The 22,698-nt window shown below is 59.4% G+C and overlaps 1 protein-coding gene across 1 annotated transcript; it reads left to right on the top strand.

Moving 5' to 3' along the window:
* Positions 1-2,595: 2,595 nt before the first annotated feature.
* LOC129133544 (Fc receptor-like protein 3) lies at positions 2,596-22,595 on the top strand. The gene is made up of 10 exons (XM_077191936.1): positions 2,596-2,626; positions 3,313-3,333; positions 3,422-3,652; positions 3,869-4,123; positions 20,926-21,195; positions 21,285-21,587; positions 21,668-21,748; positions 22,304-22,325; positions 22,371-22,484; positions 22,583-22,595. Exons 1-10 carry the CDS (start codon positions 2,596-2,598, stop codon positions 22,593-22,595), a joined length of 1,341 nt encoding a protein of 446 aa, XP_077048051.1.
* The last annotated feature ends 103 nt before the right edge of the window (positions 22,596-22,698 follow it).

Here is a 22,698-nt window from a genome sequence, read left to right on the forward strand (position 1 = left end):
TGGGGAGAGGACCCTTGCTGGCCCAACTGGCTTAAAAGGTAGAGCATGAGGTGGCCAATTCCATGACCCGGGCTCCTCTTGTGGTGTCTGTCCCATCGATGCTGGAAGCCAGGAGTTGGCAACTCATTTAAATGGGAAATATCTACCAAAGAAAGTGGGAACGTTCTTGGAATTGAAAGAAGACCCATGTCTAAAACTTTCTTTAATTTCAACAATAATGGGGCTTCCAGGTAAAAATGTCGGAAAAAGAGTAGCAGCATGTTACAATAAAATTTATAAAGCAGAACAGAACAAACAACACAAACCCAGAACTTTCCCTCCCGCTCAGCGCTGTTGGTTTTTGTGGCAGTTATAACCGCGGCCAGCAGGGGGCGCTGCAGGGAGCACTCCCGGCCAGCAGGGGGCGCCCCGCTCCAGCTCCATCCCCTCAGGGGCCATGGCGGCCTCGGGCGGGAGGGAGGAGGGGAAATCGCTCCTTTTGCAAACTCACGGCCACCAATCGGTCCCGGCACCACCACCGGCAGCGGGCAGAAGCCGCCAAGGCAGCAGGTTGGATCCCAGTGCCCAGTGGCAGCGTAGCAGTGTCCTGAGGCCAGGCACACGCCCTGCGCAACACCCGCGACCGCTCTCCATGATCCCGAATGGAAGGAAGGCAGCACCTGACCCCAGGCAGGTCTCAGGTCCACAGCAGCACCTCTGGTGGCTTTACACCACAATTCCTGCAAACCCTCAGCCTTTCACTCAGGTGAGAAATGCAGGGATGGAGCAGCTTTGGGGACACCTGGAATCCAGACAGGGACACTCCCCAAAGCCCCACCATGGCCACGGGCAGAACCATTGAACGATATTTCCACACATTTCTGACTTATCTGGTGGCCACAATCCAAATTCAAGCATTCTTTCCATGAGGTTCCTGAAGGCCACTGGTTTTGTTCAAGAAGGAGGGTCCAAGACAGGTTGTTGAGCAGATTGCTGTTCTCTTTGCAGTAGTTCTGGGGCTCTGTTAGTCCCTTACAAGGAGGAACAAATGATCAATTGCTGAACTGGTTCCCCCATAGCGGTCCCTGCGGTTGGCGTTTCCAGCTAGTCCTTCTCTGAAAACCATTAAAGTCCCTCACAGAGCCACTGCTTGGGCTCCTTTTGGTTTTGTGCTTCTTGCAGGGCTGAGCAAACCACAGGCAGGGCCTTTTCCCCCCACAGAATTCTCACCTCTGCAGCAGCTCTAAAGCTGCCAGAATCAAAGCCAAGGGGGCAGGGGGGACACTTAGGTGCTGGCTGCCCCCTGGGGCTGGGCAGAGCAGGGCCGGGCAATGGCCATCCCTGTGCAGTGGGGCTGGGCCATGGCTGGGCCCCACCCTTGGTTGGCCACTGGCTTCAAGGAGCAGGAGTTTGGGAGCTCCTTCCTGCCTGGGGCTCCATTCCCCAGCTGCTCTTGCTGGCTCAGATCCTGCAGGGGACGAGCAAGAATGGAAAGTCTGGAATCCCCCAGAGCTTCCATCGGCCAGACAGGAGACCCTTGTCCAGCATGTGCCCCCCCGGGAAAGGATCCCCACAGGACAGGAGCGCCCCTTGATGTACCCCCCCAGGACAGAACCGGCCTCTAGTGTGACAAAGGTGTCAAATGGCCTGTTCCTTCTTCTGCAGGAGAGAGAAAGTGAAAGTGTTGGTGGGGGCACAGCCGGACACCCCCATCCCCCAGAGCTTCCCCAGCCCTCCCTGCAGACCCCTCACCCCTGCTTCCCCCACCCTGGCCTTCCCCCAATCCATTTCCTCCTCAGGGCCCCCAAGGACCATCAAGGCACAAACTGGGGGCTTGTGAAATTGAGGGGTAAAATGATGGAAATGGAAATAAAGAGAGGGAAAAGTCACTGCGGGCTGGGGGGGCACAGACCCAGAGCCCCTTGAAATCATTCTGGGGTGACCCCAGGCCACTGGCACCTTGTGGGGGCTGTGCTGGCTCTGGGTCACCCAAAAATCTGAAGCACCCAGGGAAGGAGCTGCAGCTCATGGGCTCACCCAGCCACTGCCCATCCCTGGCACCTTCATTCCCCTGGGGACCCAAACATGGGACCCCCATTCCTTATGTCCCACCCTCTCTGTGGCCCCATTCCCAGTACTGACATTCCCAGTATCTACATGGCCCAGGACCCCATTCCCAAGGAACCCTGTCCCATTCATTCCATCCCCTGAAATCCTCCTAGGACCCACCATTGCCCCATCCCATGAACTCAAATCCATGGAGCCCACATTCCCCTGGGACTCCCATCCCTGAGTCCCCTTAGCTCTGGGGATGTTCATTCCCATGGCACCCCCATTGCCAGATATTCCCCCTCCTCACCACCCCCATTTCCCAGTGACCCCATTCCTGTCTCCCCAAACCCACCGAGCCCCCCACTCCTGGGAACCCCATGTCCCACTTTGTCCCACCCACCCGTGTCCCCAGCCTGTCCCCACCCTGCCGCCACCAAGGGCCACCTACACATGAGGGTGAGATGTGACCTCGCTTCCTTCCCCTTCATCCAAAGAGCCGCCAGTCAGGGGAGCGGTGGCCACAGCAGCGAGTGACAGCCAGCGCACATGGCTGGGGACACCGGGATGGCCGGGAAGGTGGCGCTGCTCCTGTGGGGTGAGTGCCCCAGGCACGGGCCTGACACCCCAGGGATAGGGAGGAGAGGGGGCACAGGGGGGCTGTGGGGTTCCCTGAGGTCCCCAATGCCAGCAGTGCCAGTCCATGTTACCCACAGTGGACCTTGGTGGGACTGGGGATGTAGGGTGCTTTGGGAACAGGAACAGGGGGCAGGAATGGGGGGCAGGAATTTGGGGATGGGGATGTGGGAACAGGAATGTGGGGACTGGCACCTTTGGGCTCAGGTAGCTCTGGGCATAGGGACAAGGGAACTGGGATACAGGGACAGAAGGGGACAAGAACGGTGAGGATGTGGCCATGGGGATGGGATCATGGGGAGGGGATCATGAGCTGGTGGGGGCGACCTGGGCGAGCATGGGCTGTGTCTATGGTGTCCTTAGGCCTGGGGTGTCCACAGTGTCCCCATGCTCTGCCCCAGCCCAGGGTGGTCACAGTGTCCCTATTCCCAAGGTGTCTGTGCCACAGGGATGTGGTACATGGGTGGCTGTGACACAGACATGTCCCCCTGCCTTGCCAAATCATTTGGGGACCACCCCCATACACTTTCTCACAAGAACTGCTGTTCCCATGGGGACAGTTTGGGAACAGCCCCCACACCCTGCACCCCAGATGGTGCTGTCCCTGCAGTGCCACCCTCACCCAGCCCTGTCCCTTCTCCCTTCCAGCCCAGACCCTCGGCCTCACTGGTGAGTCCTCGGGGGATGCTATGGCCCCACCCCACTGTCCCCAGCCCCACACTGGCCCTGGCAGGTTGGTGTCCCCTGTCACCCTCAGGCGCCCAGACCACCCAGCTCCTGGTGGAGCCCCCCTGGAGGCCGGCGGTGCTGTGGGACCGGGTGACACTGACCTGCCAGGGCTCAGGGACTGCCGGTGCCACCACCTGGTACAAGGACGGGCAGCGCTGGAGGCAGCAGGGACCCAGCCACGTCTCTGTCACTGAGAGAGGCACCTACACATGTGACAGACCCGGCACCGGGCTCAGCCCCCCTGTGACAGTCTCAGATGGTGAGGGGGGATCTTTAATGATCAGGGTGGCCCCCAACAGGGCTGGGTGGGCTCCACTCCCTGGGTGGCCTCACACCCATTGTGTGGTGAGAGCCTCTCTCCAGGACACCTGGACGTCCCACTGCACCCCAGTCCAGCCACATGTCCTCAGTGCCATGGGCATCCACCTCACTTTTCTTGAGCCCCTCAGTGAGATGGGACCCTCCTGTCCCATAGATCATCTGGTGCTGCAGGTGCCAGCACAGGCGCTGCTGGAGGGGGACACGGTGACACTGCGCTGCCGGGGCTGGCAGAACAACCCTGTCGCCGGGGTGCGATTTTACCGGGACAAGAAGGATCTGAGGGGGTTCATCAATGGGACTGAGCTGTCCCTGTCCCCCCTGCAGCTGCACCACAGTGGCCGCTACAGCTGTGGGGGCTTGGTGAGGTCTTTTATGTCACAGTCAGCAGCAGTGACAGTGACAGTGCACGGTGAGAACCTGCACGGCTTGAACTCCAATCTCCTGACACCCCCAAAGCCCCTTCCTAGTGGACTCAGAGTCACAGTCCTCTCCTCCCCTTTCCTGCCCTGAGCTCTTCTCGGTGCTGCTGCTTGAGGGTCCCCCCGTGCCCACCGAGGGGTCCCTCCTGACTCTCAGCTGCCTCAGCACCCCCAGTCCCCTGTGGCCCTGAGCCCCCCTCCTGCACGTGTTCTACTGGGATGGGCAGGTGGGGGGAGGCGGGGGGGGTGTGCAGGTGTCCCCACAGCTTCTGTTGTCCATCATGGGGATCTCCCATTTGGGGAATTATGGCTGTGAGGTATATTGCAAGGGGGACCGTGCAGAAGAGCAGCACCCGGCTCCCCGTCACAGTGTGCAGTGAGTGCGGGGATGGGCATGGGGAGCCCCCATGGTCTGCTCGGGTCCCCTGGTTGGGCATCTCCATGTCCCCCAGACACCATTCCCAGGTCCTTCCATCACTCCCCTTGTCCCCTTGTCACACCCCCATGGGTTGACCTCATCCCCGACATCCCCCACCACACCCATCCCCCACTGTCCCTATCCCCCCACACCGGCTGCCAGCCCCTCCCAGTGCTCTCAGCCCTGTCTCTGTCCCCACAGTGCCTGTGGCCAATGCCACCATCACCCCTGGTCCCCTGTCACACCAGGTGCGTGCAGGTGACCCCGTGACCCTGCACTGCTCAGTGCAGGTGGGCTCAGCCCCTGTCACCTTCACCTGGCTGCACAATGGGCAGGAGGTGGCCCAGGGTCCCCTCCTGGAGCTCAGGACCGTCGATGTGGGACATGTGGGCACCTACCAGTGCATGGCCACCAACCAGCTGGGACAGGACAGGCACCGCGTGTTCCAGGCACTCAGCCCTGAGCTGGCCCTGGAGGTGATACCACAGAACAAAGGGACACAGAGGGACACAGGTGGGGGTCACACGGGGTAACTGTGGGGTGCAGGACCCCTGGGGTGATGGGTGACCCCGATGTGTGCCCTTCTGTTTCTTGCAGTAGCCGCAGGGGTCAGTGGGGCCCTTTTGTTCCTCCTCCTGCTCGTGGCTGTCATTGTGGCCTGGCACCGCTGGCATCGTATGGGTGGGTGACAATGGGGAGACAGGCGTCCCACGGAGCTGTAGAGGCCCTCAGAGTTGGGAAGTGATAGGGAAGCATCCAAGCCTCAGAATTGTGACCTTGTCTGCAGGTCCTGTAGAGTTTGGGGAGGTGCTGGAGGGTTGTGCAGGGATGTTGGGGGTTCTTTAAGGAGCCCTGGGGGTGTTTGAGGACTGTCTCTCCTTGGCAGGCTTTGGGTTTTTGAGGCTGAGTTGGTTGGGGGCACTGATGAGGTGCATAAGTTCTGGGGGGCTTCAGGGATACTTTGGGTCCTTATGGGAGTTCAGGAATCCTGACAGGCTTCAGGGCCCAGGGACCCCACAGTTACTCCTCCCCTGCTTCCATTGCAGCGGCTAGAAAGAACCAGGAAAGGTGAGTGGGAGGCTCAAACCAACTGCTCTCCTTTTACCCCAACCCCCAGAGACCTCCCATTCCCTCCCCCACATCCCCTTTGTTCCCTCAGGGCCCCCCCGGATCCCCCGGCCCCCCCAGAGGAGGGGGAGGTGCTGTACACCCACGTCGTGGTCACCAAGAAGGCAGGGGGTGAGTACGGGGGGGACACACACAGAGGGACACGTCACCCACCAGTGTCACCCCACCCACATCCCACAGCCCGTGTCTCTCGCAGCGTCCCCCCGTGCCACCACCCTCCAGGATCCCCAGGTGACCAACGCGGAGCTGCGGGGACCCCAGGGGCGACCGCGGGAACCCGGTGACATCTACGGGAATGTGCTGTGACACTGGGGGGAACTGGGGGCACTGGGGGTCCCCACCTATGGGCACCCACTCGTGTGTGTGCTGCCACTAAAAACTGTCCCAATCCTTCCCTGTGGGGGCACAAAGATGCCAAAGAGCTGAGAGAAGAACAATTTCCTGAAACAGCAGAGAGAGAATAAAACCAACAGCAACAACAACAGCGTTCAGAGTCCAAACGGTCACACAAGGAACGATTTCCAGGGAAAACCCCCAAAAAGGAATAAACCCCAGACATTTCCCCCAAAACCTTTCCTCCACCAGAGGAACCTGGCAGGGCCTCAACCTTCCTTGCTCTGATGCCCAAAGTGGCCTTCAGGGGGCTCTGCATTCTCTTGTCCCCTGTCCCAAATCCCTCCTCTGCCGTGTTCCCCACACAAGGATGTCACAAAAGCCCCGTGGGGGTGCTGGAGCCTCCCCCTTTTCCAGGGCAGTCGGGATCAGGCCATGGCACAGGGTGGGGTGTCAGAGGCAGGAAAAGTTTGATGTCTGGAGACATTTTGGAACACCTGCATGTGGCAGGGGTGGGTCACGCTTTGCTTTTGGTGAGACAGAGCCCCGTCTGTCCATCAGTCTGTTAACCATGGCATATTGGTGACAGCATGCCACTCTGCCAAAGCCAGCTCCTGAGTGTCCACATGACTAGAAGTGGGCCCTTGGTGGCCCAACTGGCTTAAAATGCAGAACATGAGGTAGCCAAGTCCCTGACCCTGTCGCCTATTGGGGTGTCTGTCCCATCCACACTGGAACCCAGGAGTTGGCAATTCATTTAAATAAGAAATATCTGCCAAGGAAAGTAGGAACATTCCTGGAATGGAAAGAAGACCCATATCTAAAACATTTTTTAGTTGCAAAAAAGATAAGGCTTCCGGGCAAAAGTGTAGGAAATGAATAACAGCTCTTTACTGAGAAATTAATAAATCAGAACAGAATTTATAAACCAGAAAATTTATAATCCAGAACAGAACCAACAACACAAACCCAGAACTTTCCCTCCTGCTCAGCGCTGTTGGTTTTTGTGGCAGTTATAACCGCGGCCAGCAGGGGCCGCTGCAGGGAGCACTCCCGGCCAGCAGGGGCGCCCAGCTCCAGCTCCATCCCCTCAGGGCCCCTGGTGGCCTCGGGCGGGAGGGAGGAGGGGAAATCGCTCCTTTTGCAAACTCACGGCCACCAATCGGTCCCAGCACCACCACCGGCAGCAGGCAGAAGCCGCCAAGGCAGCAGGTTGGATCCCAGTGCCCAGTGGCAGCGTAGCAGTGTCCTGGGGCCTGGCACATGCCCTGCACAACACCTTCAACCACTCTCTATGATCCCAAATGGAAGGAAAGCTGCACCTGACCCCAGGCAGGTCTTGAATCCACAGCAGCACTTCTGGTGGTTTTGTGCCCCAATTCCTGCAAACCTCAGCCTTTCACTCAGATGAGGAGGGCAGGGATGGAGCAGCTTTGGGGACACCTGGAATCCAGACAAGGGACACTCCCCAGAAACCCACCATGGCCACGGGCAGAGCCACTGACTGATATATCCACACGTTTTTCTCTTATCTGGCGGCCAGAATCCAAATCCAAGCATTATTTCCATGAGGTTCCTGAAGGTTGCTGGTTTTGTTCAAGAAGATCGGTCAAGCTTAGGTTGTTGAGCGGATTATTGTTGTCTTTGCAGTAGTTCTTGGGTCTCTCATTTCCTTACCAAGATGAACAAATGATTATCTCATGGACTGGCTCCCTCAGAGCAGCCCCTGCAGGGGAGGGTTTCCAGCTAGCCCTAATCTGAAAAACCATCAAAAGCCCTCTCATGTTGTCATCTTATTGCAAAGGTTCCCATACCTTCTTGGTGATTTCTTATGGGCAATTCCTAGCAGCACTAAATCTTTCATCTTCACAGCATAGCTAAAAAACACCAACTCTCTTTATCCAGCTAACTCACTCTTTTGTAGCACTCGTCTTCTCATTGGACACAGCTGTGGCCTGTTAAGGGCAGGCTTGTTCTTAATCTTTGGTGATTAGTAGAGCTGCAACTCTTCAGGTGTGAGGCTACTTTCTGCACTATCTTTATTTTCTTACATTCTATCCTTCCACACTCTCAGAGCCACTGCTTGGGCTCCCTTGGGGTTTTGTGCTTCTTGCAGGGCTGAGCAAACCACAGACAGGTCTTTTTCCACCCACAGAATTCTCACCTCCGCAGCAGCTCTAAAGCTGCCAGAATTATAGCCAAGGGGGCAGGGGGGACACTCAGGTGCTGGCTGCCCCCTGGGGCTGGGCAGAGCAGGGCTGGGCAATGGCCATCCCTGTGCAGTGGGGCTGGGCCATGGCTGGGCCCCACCCTTGGATGGCCACTGGCTTCAAGGAGAAGGAGTTTGGGTCTCCTTCCTGCCTGGGGCTCCATTCCCCAGCTGCTCTTGCTGGCTCAGATCCTGCAGGGGACGAGCAAGAATGGAGAAGTCTGGAGTCCCCCGGAGCTGCCATGCCCCAGGTCAGGACACCCTTGTACAGCCCGTGTCCCCTCTGGGAAAGGATCCCCACAGGACAGGAGCCCCCTGGATGTACCCCCCAGAAGAGAACCCACCCCCGTGTGAGAAAGGTGTCAAACGGCCTCCTCCTTCTTTTGCAGGAGAGAAAAAGTGAAAGTTGGGGAGGGGGTAAAAGCTCGGCCTCCCCATCCCCCACAGCCTCCCCAGACCTCCCTGCAGACCCCTCACCCCTGCTTCCCCCACCCTGGCCTTCCCCAGCCCATTCCCTGCTCAGGTGCCCCTGAGGACCATCAAGGCATGAACTTGGGGTTGTGAAATTGAGGGGTAAAATGGTGAAACTGGAAATAAAGAGAGGGAAAAGTCACTGCGGGCTGGGGGAGCACAGACCCAGAGCCCCTTGAAATCTGTCTGGGGTGACCCCCAGGCCACTGGCACCTTGTGGGGGCTGTGCTGGCTCTGGGTCACCCAAAAATCTGAAGCACCCAGGGAAGGAGCTGCAACCCATGGGCTCACCCAGCCACTTCCTATCCCTGGCACCCTCATTCCCCGGGAACCAAAACATGGGACCCCCATTCCTCATGTTCCACCCTCTCTGCAGCCCCATTCCCAGTACTGACATTCCCCAGTATCTCCATGGCCCAGGACCCCATTCCCAAGGAACCCTCCGCTGTTCATTCCATCCCATGAAATCCTCCTAGGACCCACCATTGCCCCATCCCATGAACTCAAATCCATGGAGCCCACATTCCCCTGGGACTCCCATCCCTCAGTCCCCCCATGTTGTGGTTTGTTATGTTAGTATGTTCAGTTCCCCCACTGTTGAGCTGTAATGGTTCTGCCCAGGTTCTCCTCCCCTCTTCAGTTATATGTCAATCACCCAGCTCCTCCCTTGTTACCCCGGTTACTATTGTATCCCCTTCAAACCCCACCCCCGGCTGCCTATCAGTCACGTGGCACTCCTGCCTCCTTCTCTAGAACCTTCTAACAAGGGTGTCAGGTGATTGGCTAAGGGGCCGGGGCCCCTCCCTTGATTCCCCACTGTTGGTTCTCCCCTCGTGCCAATCTTTTGTGTGTTACCCCCTCCCTGGACTCCCATTTGTTCCCAAACTGTTACCACCCCTACCGCCCACTCCCTTTATAACGTGATGTATCCCCACCCTCGTGGCTCTTAGGTTCTTGGCCTCCTTGGGGCTCTAATAAACCGGAACTTGCCACCAACTGAAGAGTCTCCTCTTCTTTTCTCTCGGATTGAAGCTCGTCTACGGCCATGTCTGAAGGAAGTGCTGTCACTGCAGCGTGAAGCACTAGCCTTAGGTGCTGTGCCCAATACGTGAGTTGGGAGAGTGCCCCCACGGCTGCAAGCAGGCTGGCTAGCTACCCGGGACGTTCTCCATTGGCCAACCAGCTTCACCCCCAGCTATGGGGACGCTCATTCCAACGGCACCCCCATTTCCCAGTGACCCCATTCCTGCCTCCCCAAACCCACCAAGCCCCCCACTCCTGGGTACCCCATGTCCTACTTTGTCCCACCCACCTGTGTCCCCAGCCTGTCCCTATCCTTCCCCTATCAAAGGCCACCTATGCATGAGGGCAAGATGTGACCTCACTTCCTTCCCCTTCATCCAAAGACCCGCCAGCCAGGGGAGTGGTGGCCACAGCAGAGAGTGACAGCCAGTGCACATGGCTGGGGACACTGGGATGGCCGGGAAAGTGGCACTGCTTCTGTGGGGTGAGTGCCCCAGATACGGGCCTGACACCCCAGGGATGGAGAGGGGGCACAGGGCGGTTGTGGGTTCCCTGAGGTCCCCAATGCCAGCAGTGCCAGTCCATGTTACCCACAGTGCACCTTGATGGGACTGGGGATGTAGGGTGGCTTTGGGGACAGGAATAGGGGGGCAGGAATCTGGGGATGGAAATGTGGGAACAGGAATGTGGGGACTGGCACCTTTGGGCTCAGGTAGCTCTGGAGATAAGGACAAGGGAATTGGGATGCAGGGACAGAAAGTGACAAGAACCATGAGGATGTGGCCATGGGGATGGGATCACAGGGATGGGACCATGAGCTGGTGGGGTGACCTGGGCCAGCATGGGCTGTGTCTGTGGTGTCCTTATGCCCAGGGTGTCCACAGTGTCCCCATGTTCTGCCTCAGTCAAGGGTGGCCTAGGTGTCCCAGATCCCCAGGTGTCTGTGCCACAGGGATGTGGTGCACAGGTGGCTGCGACACAGACATGTCCCCCTGCCACTCCAAATCTTTTTGAGACCACCCGCACACACTTTCCCACAAGAACTGCTGTCCCCACAGGGAGAGTTTTTGGGGACAGCCACCACACCCTGTCCCTGGTGTCTCCTTCCCTGCAGTGCCACTGTCACCCGCCCTATCTCTTTTCCCTTCCAGCCCAGACCCTCGGCCTCGCTGGTGAGTCCTCAGGGGATGCCATGGCCCCACCCCACTGTCCCCAGCCCCACACTGGCCCTGGCAGGCTGGTGTCCCCTGTCACCTGCAGGTGCCCAGACCACCCAGCTCCTGGTGGAGCCCCCCTGGAGGCCGGCGGTGCTGTGGGACCGGGTGACACTGACCTGCCAGGGCTGGGGGACCGATGGTGCCACCACCTGGTACAAGGATGGGCAGTGCCGGGGGATGGAGGGACAGGACCGCCACAGTGTCACCAAGAAAGGCACCTACACATGTGACAGTCCCACAACTGGGCGCAGCCCCCTGTGACAGTCTTAGATGGTGAGGGTGGATCTTTAATGATCAGGGTGGCCCCTGAGAGGTCAGGGTGGGCTCCACTCCATGGGTGGCCTCACACCCCTTGTGTGGCAAGAGCCTGTGCACTGCACACAGGGACATCCCAGTGCAGCCCAGTGCACTCCAGAGCACCCAGATGTCCCTGGTGCTATGGGCACCCACCTCAGAATGGTCTCATCAGTAAAATGTGACCTTCCTGTCCCACAGACCAACCGGTGCTGCAGGTGTCAGCGCGGGCACTGCTGGAGGGGGACACAGTGACACTGCGCTGCCAGGGCCGGCAGGAAAATCATCTCAGCAGGGTACGATTTTACCGGTAGGAGAAGGAACTCAGGGGAACCGAGCTGTCCCTGTCGCCCCTGCAGCTGCACCACAGCGGCCGCTACCAATGCGAGGGCTTGGTAGGGTCCTGGCAGTCACGGTCAGCAGCAGTGACAGTGACAGTGACAGTGCACGGTGAGAAACCCCACAGCTGGAACTCCAATCTCCTGACAACCCAAAGTCACTTCCCAGCAGATTCAGAGCCATAGTCCTCACCTCCTCTCTCCTTCCCAGAGCTCTTCATGGTGCCGGTGCTGGAGGCTCCCCCCACACCCACCGAGGGGTCCCCTCTGACTCTCAGCTGCCTCAGCAGCCCCAGCCCCTGCAGCCCCGAGCCCCCCTCCTGCACGTGTTCTACCAGGATGGGCAGGTGGTGGGGGGCCCACAGGGGTCCCTGCAGCTGCTGGTGCCTGCCGTGGGGGTCTCCCACTCAGGGAATTATGGCTGTGATGTGTACTCCCAGGGTGGGGCGTGCAGAAGAGCAGCGCCCGGCTCCGCGTCATGGTGCACAGTAAGTGCATGGATGGGCATGGGGAGCCCCCACAAACTCCTTGGCTACCCCACACTGCCTGGCATCCCCCAGCCCTCCTTGATGCATGATCTGGAGTACCCAACCTTTCCCGGATCCCTCCCTGGCTCCCACCATCTTTTCTCGGGTCCCTCACCAGGTCCCCCAGCCCCTACATGGGTACCCCCATCCTTCCCTGGCACCGTTTCCGTGTCCTGCCATTGCTGCCCCGGGTCCCTCCCCAGGTCCCCCCATTCCTGGCTCGTGTTTCCCTCCATCCCACATTGGGTCCCCTCACCCCTCCATGGGTCCCATCACCCCTCTATGAGTTCTCCGCACACCCCCCAAGTCACACCATCCCCTCCCTGAGTCCCCGTACCTGCCCTGGTGTTGCCCACCTCCCTCTCCAGGTGTTCCCTCGCTGACCCCCCCAGCATCCCTCGAGGTTCCTTTCCAAGCACCCCCCCCGCCTCCACATCTCTGTGCCCTCTCTCCATCACTGGAGTTCCCCTGCCCCTTCATGAACCTCCTGGGTCCCTCACTGTTCCCTGGTGTCCCCCTCTCCTGCAGGTGTCCTGCCCTCGGGGGTGTCCCTGTCAGTTCAGCCCCCCAGGGCACAGGTGGCACTCGGGGACCGCCTGGTGCTGAACTGCGCAGTGGCCATGGGGACAGGTCCCCTGTTCTCCTGGCACCGGGAGGGCTCTGGGGCACTGCCTGGCACCAGCCCCCACCTGGAGCTGCGCCACATTGGGGACAATGACAGCGGCCAGTACCGGTGCCGGGTCAGTGACGGGGACAGCGTGGCTGAGAGTGACCCCCTGAATGTCACCGTCCTGGGTGAGCAGGACTCTCAGGCTGGGGATGACCCAACCCAGAGCACTCCCATCCCACCTTGCCAGGTGCCAGCCCTGTCTGTGTCCCCACAGTGCCCGTGGCCAATGCCACCATCACCCTCAGACCCCTGTCACACCAGGTGCCCGCAGGTGACCCCATGACCCTGAGCTGCTCAGTGCAGGTGGGCTCAGCCCCTGTCACCTTCACCTGGCTGCACAATGGGCAGGAGGTGGCCCAGGGTCCCCTCCTGGAGCTCAGTGACATTGAAGTGGGAGATTCAGGCACCTACCAGTGGGTGGCCACCAACGAGCTGGGACAGGACGGGCACCGCATGTTCCAGGCACTCAGCCCTGAGCTGGCCCTGGAGGTGACACCTGGCTCACCCTGGGTCACAGGTAGGTTCACACAGGTGGGGTCACCAGGGAGTGCAGGACCCCTGGGGTGATGGGTGACCCTGATGTGTCCCCCTCTGTTTCTTGCAGGGGTTGCAGGGGTTGGTGGGGCCCTTTCCTTCCTGGTCCTTCTCATGGCTGTCATTGTGACCTGGCACTGGTGGCACCGTGTGTGTGGGTGACAATGGGTGGATGGGGGGTCCCAGGGAGCTGTAGAGGCCCACAGAATTGGGGAACCATAGGGAACGACCCACATACCCACAATTGTGACTTTGGCTGAGGGTCCTGTAGGGTTCGGGGAGGTGGTGGAGGGTCCTGAAGGGTTGCTGGGGGTTCTTTCAGGGGCCCTGGGGGTGTTTGGGCATCTCTGTCCCTGCTGTGCTTTGGGTTCTTCAGGGTGATTTGTTTGAGGCCACTGGGGAGGTTCATGAATTCTGGGGGTGTGACCGTGGTCACAAGGGTTTTCAAGATGAAGAAGAGACGAGAATGTTGACTCCATGATCAGAAGGCTTGATTTATTATTTTATTATATATGTTACATTAAGACTATACTAAAAAGAAATAGAAAGGAAAAGGTTTCTTCAGAAGCTAGCTAAGCTAAGAATAGACAAGAATGAATAACAAAGATCTGTGTCTCAGACAGAGAGCAAGAGCCAGCTCTGCCACGAGTGGTCAGGAAATCCAAACATCCACAGGAGACCAATCACGGGTCTGCCTGTTGCATTCCACAGCAGCAGATAACCATTGTTTACTTTTGGTTGCTGAAACTGCAGCTTCTCACAAGGAAAAATCCTAAGAAAGGATTTTTCATGAAAGATGTCTGCGACAGAGGGGCTTCAGGGATGCTTGGGGGTCCTGAGGGGAATTGAGGGTCCCGTGGAGGTACAGGATTCCTAAGAGGGTTCAGGGCCCTGGGGACTCCTCAATCACCCCTCTGCTCTTTCCTTTGCAGCTGCCAGGAAGCAGCAGGAAAGGTGAGTAGGGGGCTCAAACCACACTCTCCCCTTTTAGCCCAAACCCCCAAGACCTCCCACTCCCCCCCCACATCCCCTTTATTCCCTCAGGCCCCCCCGGATCCCCCGGCCCCCCCAGAGGAGGGGGAGGTGCTGTACACCCACGTCGTGGTCACCAAGAGGGCAGGGGGTGAGTACGGGGGGGACACACACAGAGGGACACGTCACCCACGAGTCTCACCCCACCCACATCCCACAGCCCGTGTCTCTCGCAGCGTCCCCCCGTGCCACCACCCTCCAGGATCCCCAGGTGACCTACGCGGAGCTGCGGGGACCCCAGGGTGACCGCAGGAACCTGGTGACATCTACGGGAATGTGCTGTGACACTGGGGGGAATTGGGGGCACTGGGGGTCCCCACCCATGGGCACCCACTCGTATGTGTGCTGCCACTAAAAACTGCCCCAATCCCTCCCCATGGGGGCACAAAGATCCCAAAGGGCTGAGAGAAGAACAATTTCCTGCAACAGCAATGAGAGATAATAAAACCAACAGCAACGGCAACAAGGTGCAGAGTTCAAATGGTCAAAAAAGGAACAATTTCCTTGGAAAGCCACCGAAAAGGAATAAACCCCAGACATTTCCCCCTGCACGTTTCCTGCACCAGAGGAACCTGCCAGGGCCTCGACCTTCCTTGCTCTGATGGCCAAAGCAGCCTTCAGGAGGCTCTGGATTCTCTTGTCCCCTGTCCCAAACCCCTCCCCTGCCGTGTTCCCCACACGAGGATGTCACAAAAGCCCTGTGGGGGTTCTGGAGCCTCCACCTTTTCCAGAGCAGTCTTGATCACGCCATGGCACAGGGTGGGGTGTCAGATACAGGAAAAGTTTGATGTCTGGAGACATTTTGGAACAGCTGTTTGTGGCAGGGGTGGGTCAGGCCTTGCTTTTGGTGAGGCAGAGCCCTGTCTGTCAATCAGTCTGTCAGCCGTGGCACACTGGAGACAGTGTGATGCTCTGCCAAAGCCAGCTCCTGAATGGCTGGGTGACCAGAAGTTGCACCTGGGGAGAGGGCCCTTGGTGGCCCAACTGGCTTAAAGGGCAGAGCATAAGGTAGCCAAGTCCCTGACCATGTCTCCTCTTGGGTTGCCTGTCCCATCAAGGCTGGAACCCAAGAGTTGGCAACTCATTTAAATGAGAAATATCTACCAAGGAAATTGGGAATGTTTCTAGAATGGAAAGAAGACCCATCTCTAAAACATTTTTTAATTTCAGAAATGATGAGGCTTCCAGGCAAAAGTGTAGGAAAAGGAATAACTCCTCTTTACCGAGAAATTAATAAAGCAAGACAGAACAACCAACACAAACCCAGAACTTTCCCTCCCGCTCAGCGCTGTTGGGTTTTTGTGTCAGTTATAACCACGGCCAGCAGGGGCCGCTGCAGGGAGCACTCCCGGCCAGCAGGGGGCGCCCCGCTCCAGCTCCATCCCCTCAGGGGCCATGGCGGCCTCGGCCGGGAGGCAGGAGGGGAAATCGCTCCTTTTGCAAACTCACGGCCACCAATCGGTCCCGGCACCACCACCGGCAGCGGGCAGAAGCCGCCAAGGCAGCAGGTTGGATCCCAGTGCCCAGTGGCAGCGTAGCAGTGTCCTGAGGCCAGGCACACGCCCTGCACACCACCTGCAACCATTCTCCATGATCCCGAGTGGAATGAAGCGCCTGACCCCAGGCAGGTCTTGGGTCCACAGCAGCACCTCTGGTGGCTTTACACCACAGTTCATGCAAACCCTCAGCCTTTTAATCAGGTGATGAGGACAGGGATGGAGCAGCTTTGGGGACACCTGGAATCCATACAGGGTCACTCCCCAGAGCCCCACCATGGCCATGGGGCAGAGCCTCTGCTCCATATTTAAGGAATATTATTCCAAATATTTCTGGGTGGGATGTGCCTAGCCTCGTCTGACCTTTACTGCTAGGCCAAAGGCAGCAGCTGTGATGTTTCACCTCAGAGATACCTTTGGCCATCTGGATGCTGCAGCTAGGCACTCAGAAGAAATCCAGGCATAGTAGAAACTCAGTTTACCTCTGGTGGAAAAGGTTCAGGCGACGGTGAAGAGAAAAAGGAGAGGATTCTGCCATAGACTTTTAATCCAGAGTTTTATTCCAGGATGACAGACCTCTGAATCTTGTAACAGCCCCCAAGAGAATCCAGACCACATGGTCCCGTCTTATTTTAAGCCTGGGGACAGGGGGAGGGGAAGGGACAGGTGAGGCACCAACCAGGTGGGAGGAGGGGAAGGCTCAAGGGATAAAGACACTTGGACAGGCCAATGAGCCCGGACCTGAGGGGCATCTTTTGAACTTCTGCCAACCACACCACGACCCTGCTGGAATGTTAAGATTGATGGACAGCTCTCAGCAGGAGGGCAAAGCAGGAGGGGAAAGGAGAAGTTGGCACACCTGGGGGGTTAGGATAGGTGAAACAGCAAATGGCATCACACTGCAACACGTATTTCCACACTTTCCCCTCTTATCTGGTGGACACATCCAGAACCCAAACATTCTTTCCATGAGGTTCCTCAAGGCTGCAGGTTTTGTTCAAGAAGGATGGTCCAGGTCAGGTTGTTGAGCACAGTGTTGTTGTCTTTGCAGTAGTTCTGGGGCTCTCTCAGTCCCTTACCCATAGGAAAAAATGATCAATTGCTGGACTGGTTCTCCCACAGTGGCCCCTGCAGAGGGGGTTTCCAGCCAGCCCTGCTCTGAAAACCATCAAAGGCCCTTGCAGAGCTAATGCTTGGCCTCTCTTTGGGGTTTGTGCTTCTTGCAGGGCTGAGCAAACCACAGACAGGGCCTTTTTCCCCCACAGAATTCTCACCTCTGCAGCAGCTCTAAAGCTGCCAGAATCAAAGCCAAGGGGGAGGGAGGGACCCTCAGGTGCTGGCTGCCACCTGGGGCTGGGCAGAGCAGGGCTGGGCAATGGCCATCCCTGTGCAGTGGGGCTGGGCCATGGCTGGGCCCCACCCTTGGATGGCCACTGGCTTCAAGGAACAGGAGTTTGGGAGCTCCCACCTGCCTGGGACTCCATTCCCCAGCTGCTCTTGCCAGCTCAGATCCTGCAGGGGACGAGCAAGAATGGAGAGGTCTGGATCCCCCAGAGCTGCCATGCCACAGGACAGGAGCCCCTTGTCCATCATGTGTCCCCTCTGGGACAGGATCCTCACAGGACAGGAGCCCCCTGGATGTGCCCCCTAAAGCCAGAACCCGCCCTCCATGTGACAAATGTGTCAAACAGCCTCTTCCTTCAGCTGCAGGAGAGAGAAAGTGTTGGGGGGGGGAGAAGCTTCACTCCCCTATCCTCCACAGCCTCCCCAGCCCTCCCTGCAGACCCCTCACCCCTGATTCCCCCACCCTGGGCTTCCCCCAAGCTGTTCCCTGCTCAGGTGCCCCCCAGGACCATCAAGGCATGAACTGGGGGCTTGTGAAACTGAGGGATGAAATGATGAAAAATGCAATGAAGAGAGGGAAAAGTCACTGAGGGCTGGGGGTCACAGACCCAGAGCAGCTCAGAATCTGTCTGGAGCGGCCCCCAGGCTGCCAGCACCTTGAGGGGGCTGTGCTGGCTCTGGGTCACCCCAAAATCTGAGCCAACCTAGGCAAGGAGCTGAGACCCAAGGCCCTGCCCAGCCACTGCCCTTCCCTGGGACTTCCATTCTCCTGGAAATCAAATCGTAGGACCCTCATTCCTTATGTCCCGCCCTCTCTGCAACGCCCATCCCAGTACTCACATTCCCCAGTATCTCCATGGCTCAGGAGCCTATACCCAAGGAACCCTCTCCTGTTTATTCCACCCCCTGAAATCGTCCTGGAACCCACCATTCCCCCATCCCATGAACTCAAATTGCTGGAGGCCACATTCCCTAAGGATTCCCATCAGGGAGTCCCCCCAGCTATGGGGATGTTCATTCCCATGGCACCCCCATTGCTGGTTATTCCCCCTACTCAGCGCCCCAATTCCCAAGTGACCCCATTCCTGCCTCCCCAAACCCACCGAGCCCCGCACTCCCGGGAACCCCATGTCCCACTTTGTCCCACCCACCCGTGTCCCCAGCCTGTCCCCACCCTGCCCCCACCAAGGGCCACGTACGCATGAGGTGACCTCGCTTCCTTCCTCTTCATCCAAAGAGCCACCAGACACGGGAGCTGCGGCCACAGCAGCGAGTGACAGCCAGTGCACATGGCTGGGGACACCGGGATGGCCAGGAAGGTGGCGCTGCTCCTGTGGGGCGATTGCCGTGGGCACGGGCCTGACACCCCAGGGATAGGGAGGGGAGGGGACACAGGGGGGCTGTGGCATCCCCTGAGGTCCCCAGTGCCAGCAGAGCCAGTCCATGTTACACACAGTGAACCTGGGTGGGACTGGGGATGTAGGGTGGCTTTGGGGACAGGAACAGGGGGCAGGAATTTGGGGATGGGGATGTGGGGACAGGAATATGGGGACTGGCACCTTTGGGCTCAGATAGCTCCGGGGACAAGGACAAGGGAATTGGGATGCAGGGACAAGAATGGTGAGGATGTGGCCATGGGAATGGGATCAGGGGGATGGGATCATGAGCTGGTGGAGGTTAGCTGGGCCAGCATGGGCTGTGTCTGTGGAGTCCTTGTGCCTGGGGTGTCCCCAGTGTCCCCATATTCTGCCAAGCTCAGGGTGGCCTTGGTGTCCCTGTTCCCAAGGTGTCTGTGCCACACGAATGTAGTGAACAGGTGGCTGTGACACAGACATATCCCTCTGCCTCTCCAAATCTTTTTGGGACCACCCCCACACATTTTCCCACAAGAACTGCTGTCCCCATAGGGACAGTTTGGGGATAGCCACCACACCCTGCCCTGGTGCTGCCGTCCCTGTGGTGCCACGCCCACCCAGCCCTGTGCCTTCTCCCTTCCAGCCCAGACCCTTGGCCTCGCTGGTGAGTCCTCAGGGGATGTCATGGCCCCACCCTGCTGTCCCCAGCCCCACGCTGGCCCTGGCAGGCTGGTGTCCCCTGTCACCTGCAGGTGCCCAGACCACCCAGCTCCTGGTGGAGCCCCCCTGGAGGCCGGCGGTGCTGTGGGACCGGGTGATCCTGACCTGCCAGGGCTCGGGAACCGCCGGTGCCACCACCTGGTACAAGGACGGGCAGCGCGGGGGCAGGAGGGACAGGACCGCCTCCCTGTCACTGAGAGATGCTCCTACACGTGCGACAGACCTGGAACCGGGTGCAGCCCCCTGTGACAGTCTCTCTCAGATGGTGATGGGGGATCCTAAATGATCAGGGTGGCCCCTGAGAGGTCAGGGTGGGCTCCACTCCGTAGGTTGCCTCACACCCCTCGTGTGACAAGAGCCCGTGTCCTGCACACAGGGATATCCCAGTGCAGCCCAGTGCACTCCAGAGCACCCAGAATGTCCCCGGTGCTATGGGCACCCACCTCAGAATGGTCTCATCAGTAAAATGTGACCTTCCTGTCCCACAGACCCACCGGTGCTGCAGGTGCCAGCACGGGCACTGCTGGAGGGGGACACAGTGACACTGCGCTGCCGGGGCCGGCAGGAAAACCATCTCAGCAGGGTGCGATTTTACTGGGAAGAGAAGGATCTCAGGGGGTCCCTCAGGAGGACCGAGCTGTCCCTGTCGCCCCTGCAGCTGCACCACAGCGCCCCTACCGATGTGAGGGCTTGGTGGGGTCCTGGCAGCCACGGTCAGCAGCAGTGACAGTGACAGTGCACGGTGAGCAACCTCACGGCTGGAACTCCAATATCTTGACAACCCCAAAGCCCCTTCCCAGTGCACTCAGAGTCACAGTCCTCACCTCCCCTCTCCTTCCCTGAGCTTTTCTCAGTGCTGGTGCTGCAGGGTCCCCCCAAGCCCACCAAGGGATCCCCCCTGACTCTCAGCTGCCTCAGCACCCGCAGCCCCCTGTGGCCCCGAGCCCCCCTCCTGCACGTGTTCTACCGGGATGGGCAGGTGGTGGGGGGCCTGCAGGGGTCCCCGCAGCTGCTGGTGCCTGCCGTGGGGGTCTCCCATTCAGATAATTACAGCTGCCAGGTGCGCTCCGAGGGTGGGGCCGTGCAGAAGAGCAGCGCCCGGCTCCGCGTCACAGTGCTCAGTAAGTGCATGGATGGGCATGGGGAGCCCCCACAAACTCCTTGGCTACCCCACACTGCCTGGCATCCCCCAGCCCTCCCTGACACCTGCTCTGGGGTACCCAACCTTTCCTGGATACCTCCCTGGATCCCACCCTCCTTTCTCAGGTCCCTCCCTGGGTCCCCGAGCCCTCCATGGGTACCCCCATCCTTCCCTGGCACCTTTTCGGTGTCCTGCCATCGCTGGCCCGGGTCCCTCCCTAGGTCCCCCATTCCTGGCTCGTATTTCCCTCCATCCCACATTGGGTCCCCACACCCCTCCCTGGGTCCCTACAACCCTCTGTGAGGTCCTCGCACATTCTCCAGGTCACAGCATCCCCTCCCTGGGTCCCCATACTCTTCCTGGTGTTGCCCACCTCCCTCTCCAGGTGTTCCCTCCCTAACCCCCCCATCAACCCTTGGAGTTCCTTTCTAAGCCCCCCTCCCCCAATCTCTGCACCTCCTCTCCATCACTGGAGTTCCCCTGCCCCTTCATGAACCTCCTGGGTCCCTCACCGTCCCCTGGTGTCCCCCTCTCCCCTGCAGAGATCCCTCCCTCGGGGGTGTCCCTGTCAGTGCAGCCCTCCAGGGCACAGGTGGCACTCGGGGACCGCCTGGTGCTGAACTGCGCAGTGGCCATGGGGACAGGTCCCCTGTCCTTCTCCTGGCACCGGGACGGCTCGGAGGCACCGCTGGGCACCGACCCCCACCTGGAGCTGCACCACGTTGGGGACAATGACAGCGGCCAGTACCGGTGCCGGGTCAGCGATGGGGACAGCGTGGCCAAGAGTGTCCCCCTGAATGTCACTGTCCTGGGTGAGCGGGACCCTCAGGCTGGGGGTGACCCCACCCACAGCACCCCCATCCTGCCTCACCAGGTGCCAGCCCTGTCTGTGTCCCCACAGTGCCCGTGGCCAATGCCACCATCACCCTCAGACCCCTGTCACACCAGGTGCCCGCAGGTGACAACGTGACCCTGAGCTGCTCAGTGCAGGTGGGCTCAGCCCCTGTCACCTTCACCTGGCTGCACAATGGGCAGGAGGTGGCCTGGGGTCCCCTCCTGGAGCTCAGGAACATCAACGTGGGACATTCAGGCACCTACCAGTGCATGGCCACCAACCAGCTGGGACAGGACGGGCACCACATGTTCCGGGCACTCAGCCCAGAGCTGGACCTGGAGGTGACACCTGGCTCATCCTGGATCACAGGTGAAGTCACATGGGGTCACCAGGGTCTTCAGGATCCCTGGGGTTCAGGGTGACCCCAGCGTGTCCCCCTCTGTCCCCAGCAGTGGCTGTGAATATCAGCAGGACCCTCCTGTTCCTGCTCCTGGCTGTCATTGGGGGCTGTCACTGGTGGCACCGCTGGGGTGGGTGACAATGGGGGGTGGGGGTGGGGGTCCTGGAGTGAGGGGAAGCCCCCAGGGTGGGGACAGAGATTGGCAGCACCCAGGGCCCCTGAGCTGGGGAAACTGAGCCCACAGTGACCTCGGCTGGGGGTCCTGGGGGATTTGGGGGGAACTTGGAGGATCTTGGTTGGGCTCCAGGGGCATCCCTTGGTGGGCTTTGAGGAATATTGGGAGCTCCTGGAAGGTTTGGGGAGCTCCTGGAGGGCTGTGCAGAGATGTTGGAGGACCTTTTTGCGTCCTGGGTAGTTTTGGGATGTCCCTCCCTGCCAGGCTTGGGGTTCAAGGGGCTCAGCGGGTTGGGGGCACCAGGGGGGTTGGGGGCCCTATGGTGGTGCAGAAGTTCTGGGGGGGTTTAGGAATGCTCAGAGTGTCCGGGGGGATTTAGGGATCCAGTGGGAATCAGGGCTACACTGGGGGGTATTTGGGGGTCCCGTGGGTGGTTGGAGATGCCGAGGTCCCAGGAAGGTTCAGGCGTCCTGGTGTCCCCTCAGTCACCCCCTACCCTTTCCCTTGCAGAGACCAGGAAACTCCAGGACAGGTGAGTGGGGGGCTCGGGCTGGGACTCCCCTTTCCCCCTCTCCAGACACCCCCCAGACCCCTTCATCCCCACAGGACCCCTGCCAGAGGAGGGGACTATGCTCAATACCCATGCCAGGGGCACCAAGTGGGCAGAGGGCAAGTACAGTAGTTTACACTGGTACATGTCACCCACGGGTGTCACCCCCACCCAGGTCCCCACAACTACTGTCACTCACAGGGCACCCATGGGTGTCCCCCTGTCCTGCCCCACACCAGGATCCACAAGTGACCAACGTGGACCTGTCGGGACCCTACGAGGGACAGCGGGACCCCCGTGACTACGAGAATGTGCTGTGCCATGGGGGGAACTGGGGGGCACTGGGGGCATTGAT

The sequence above is a fragment of the Agelaius phoeniceus genome, chromosome 31 (assembly GCF_051311805.1).
Source record: "Agelaius phoeniceus isolate bAgePho1 chromosome 31, bAgePho1.hap1, whole genome shotgun sequence".
Classification (NCBI taxonomy): domain Eukaryota; kingdom Metazoa; phylum Chordata; class Aves; order Passeriformes; family Icteridae; genus Agelaius; species Agelaius phoeniceus.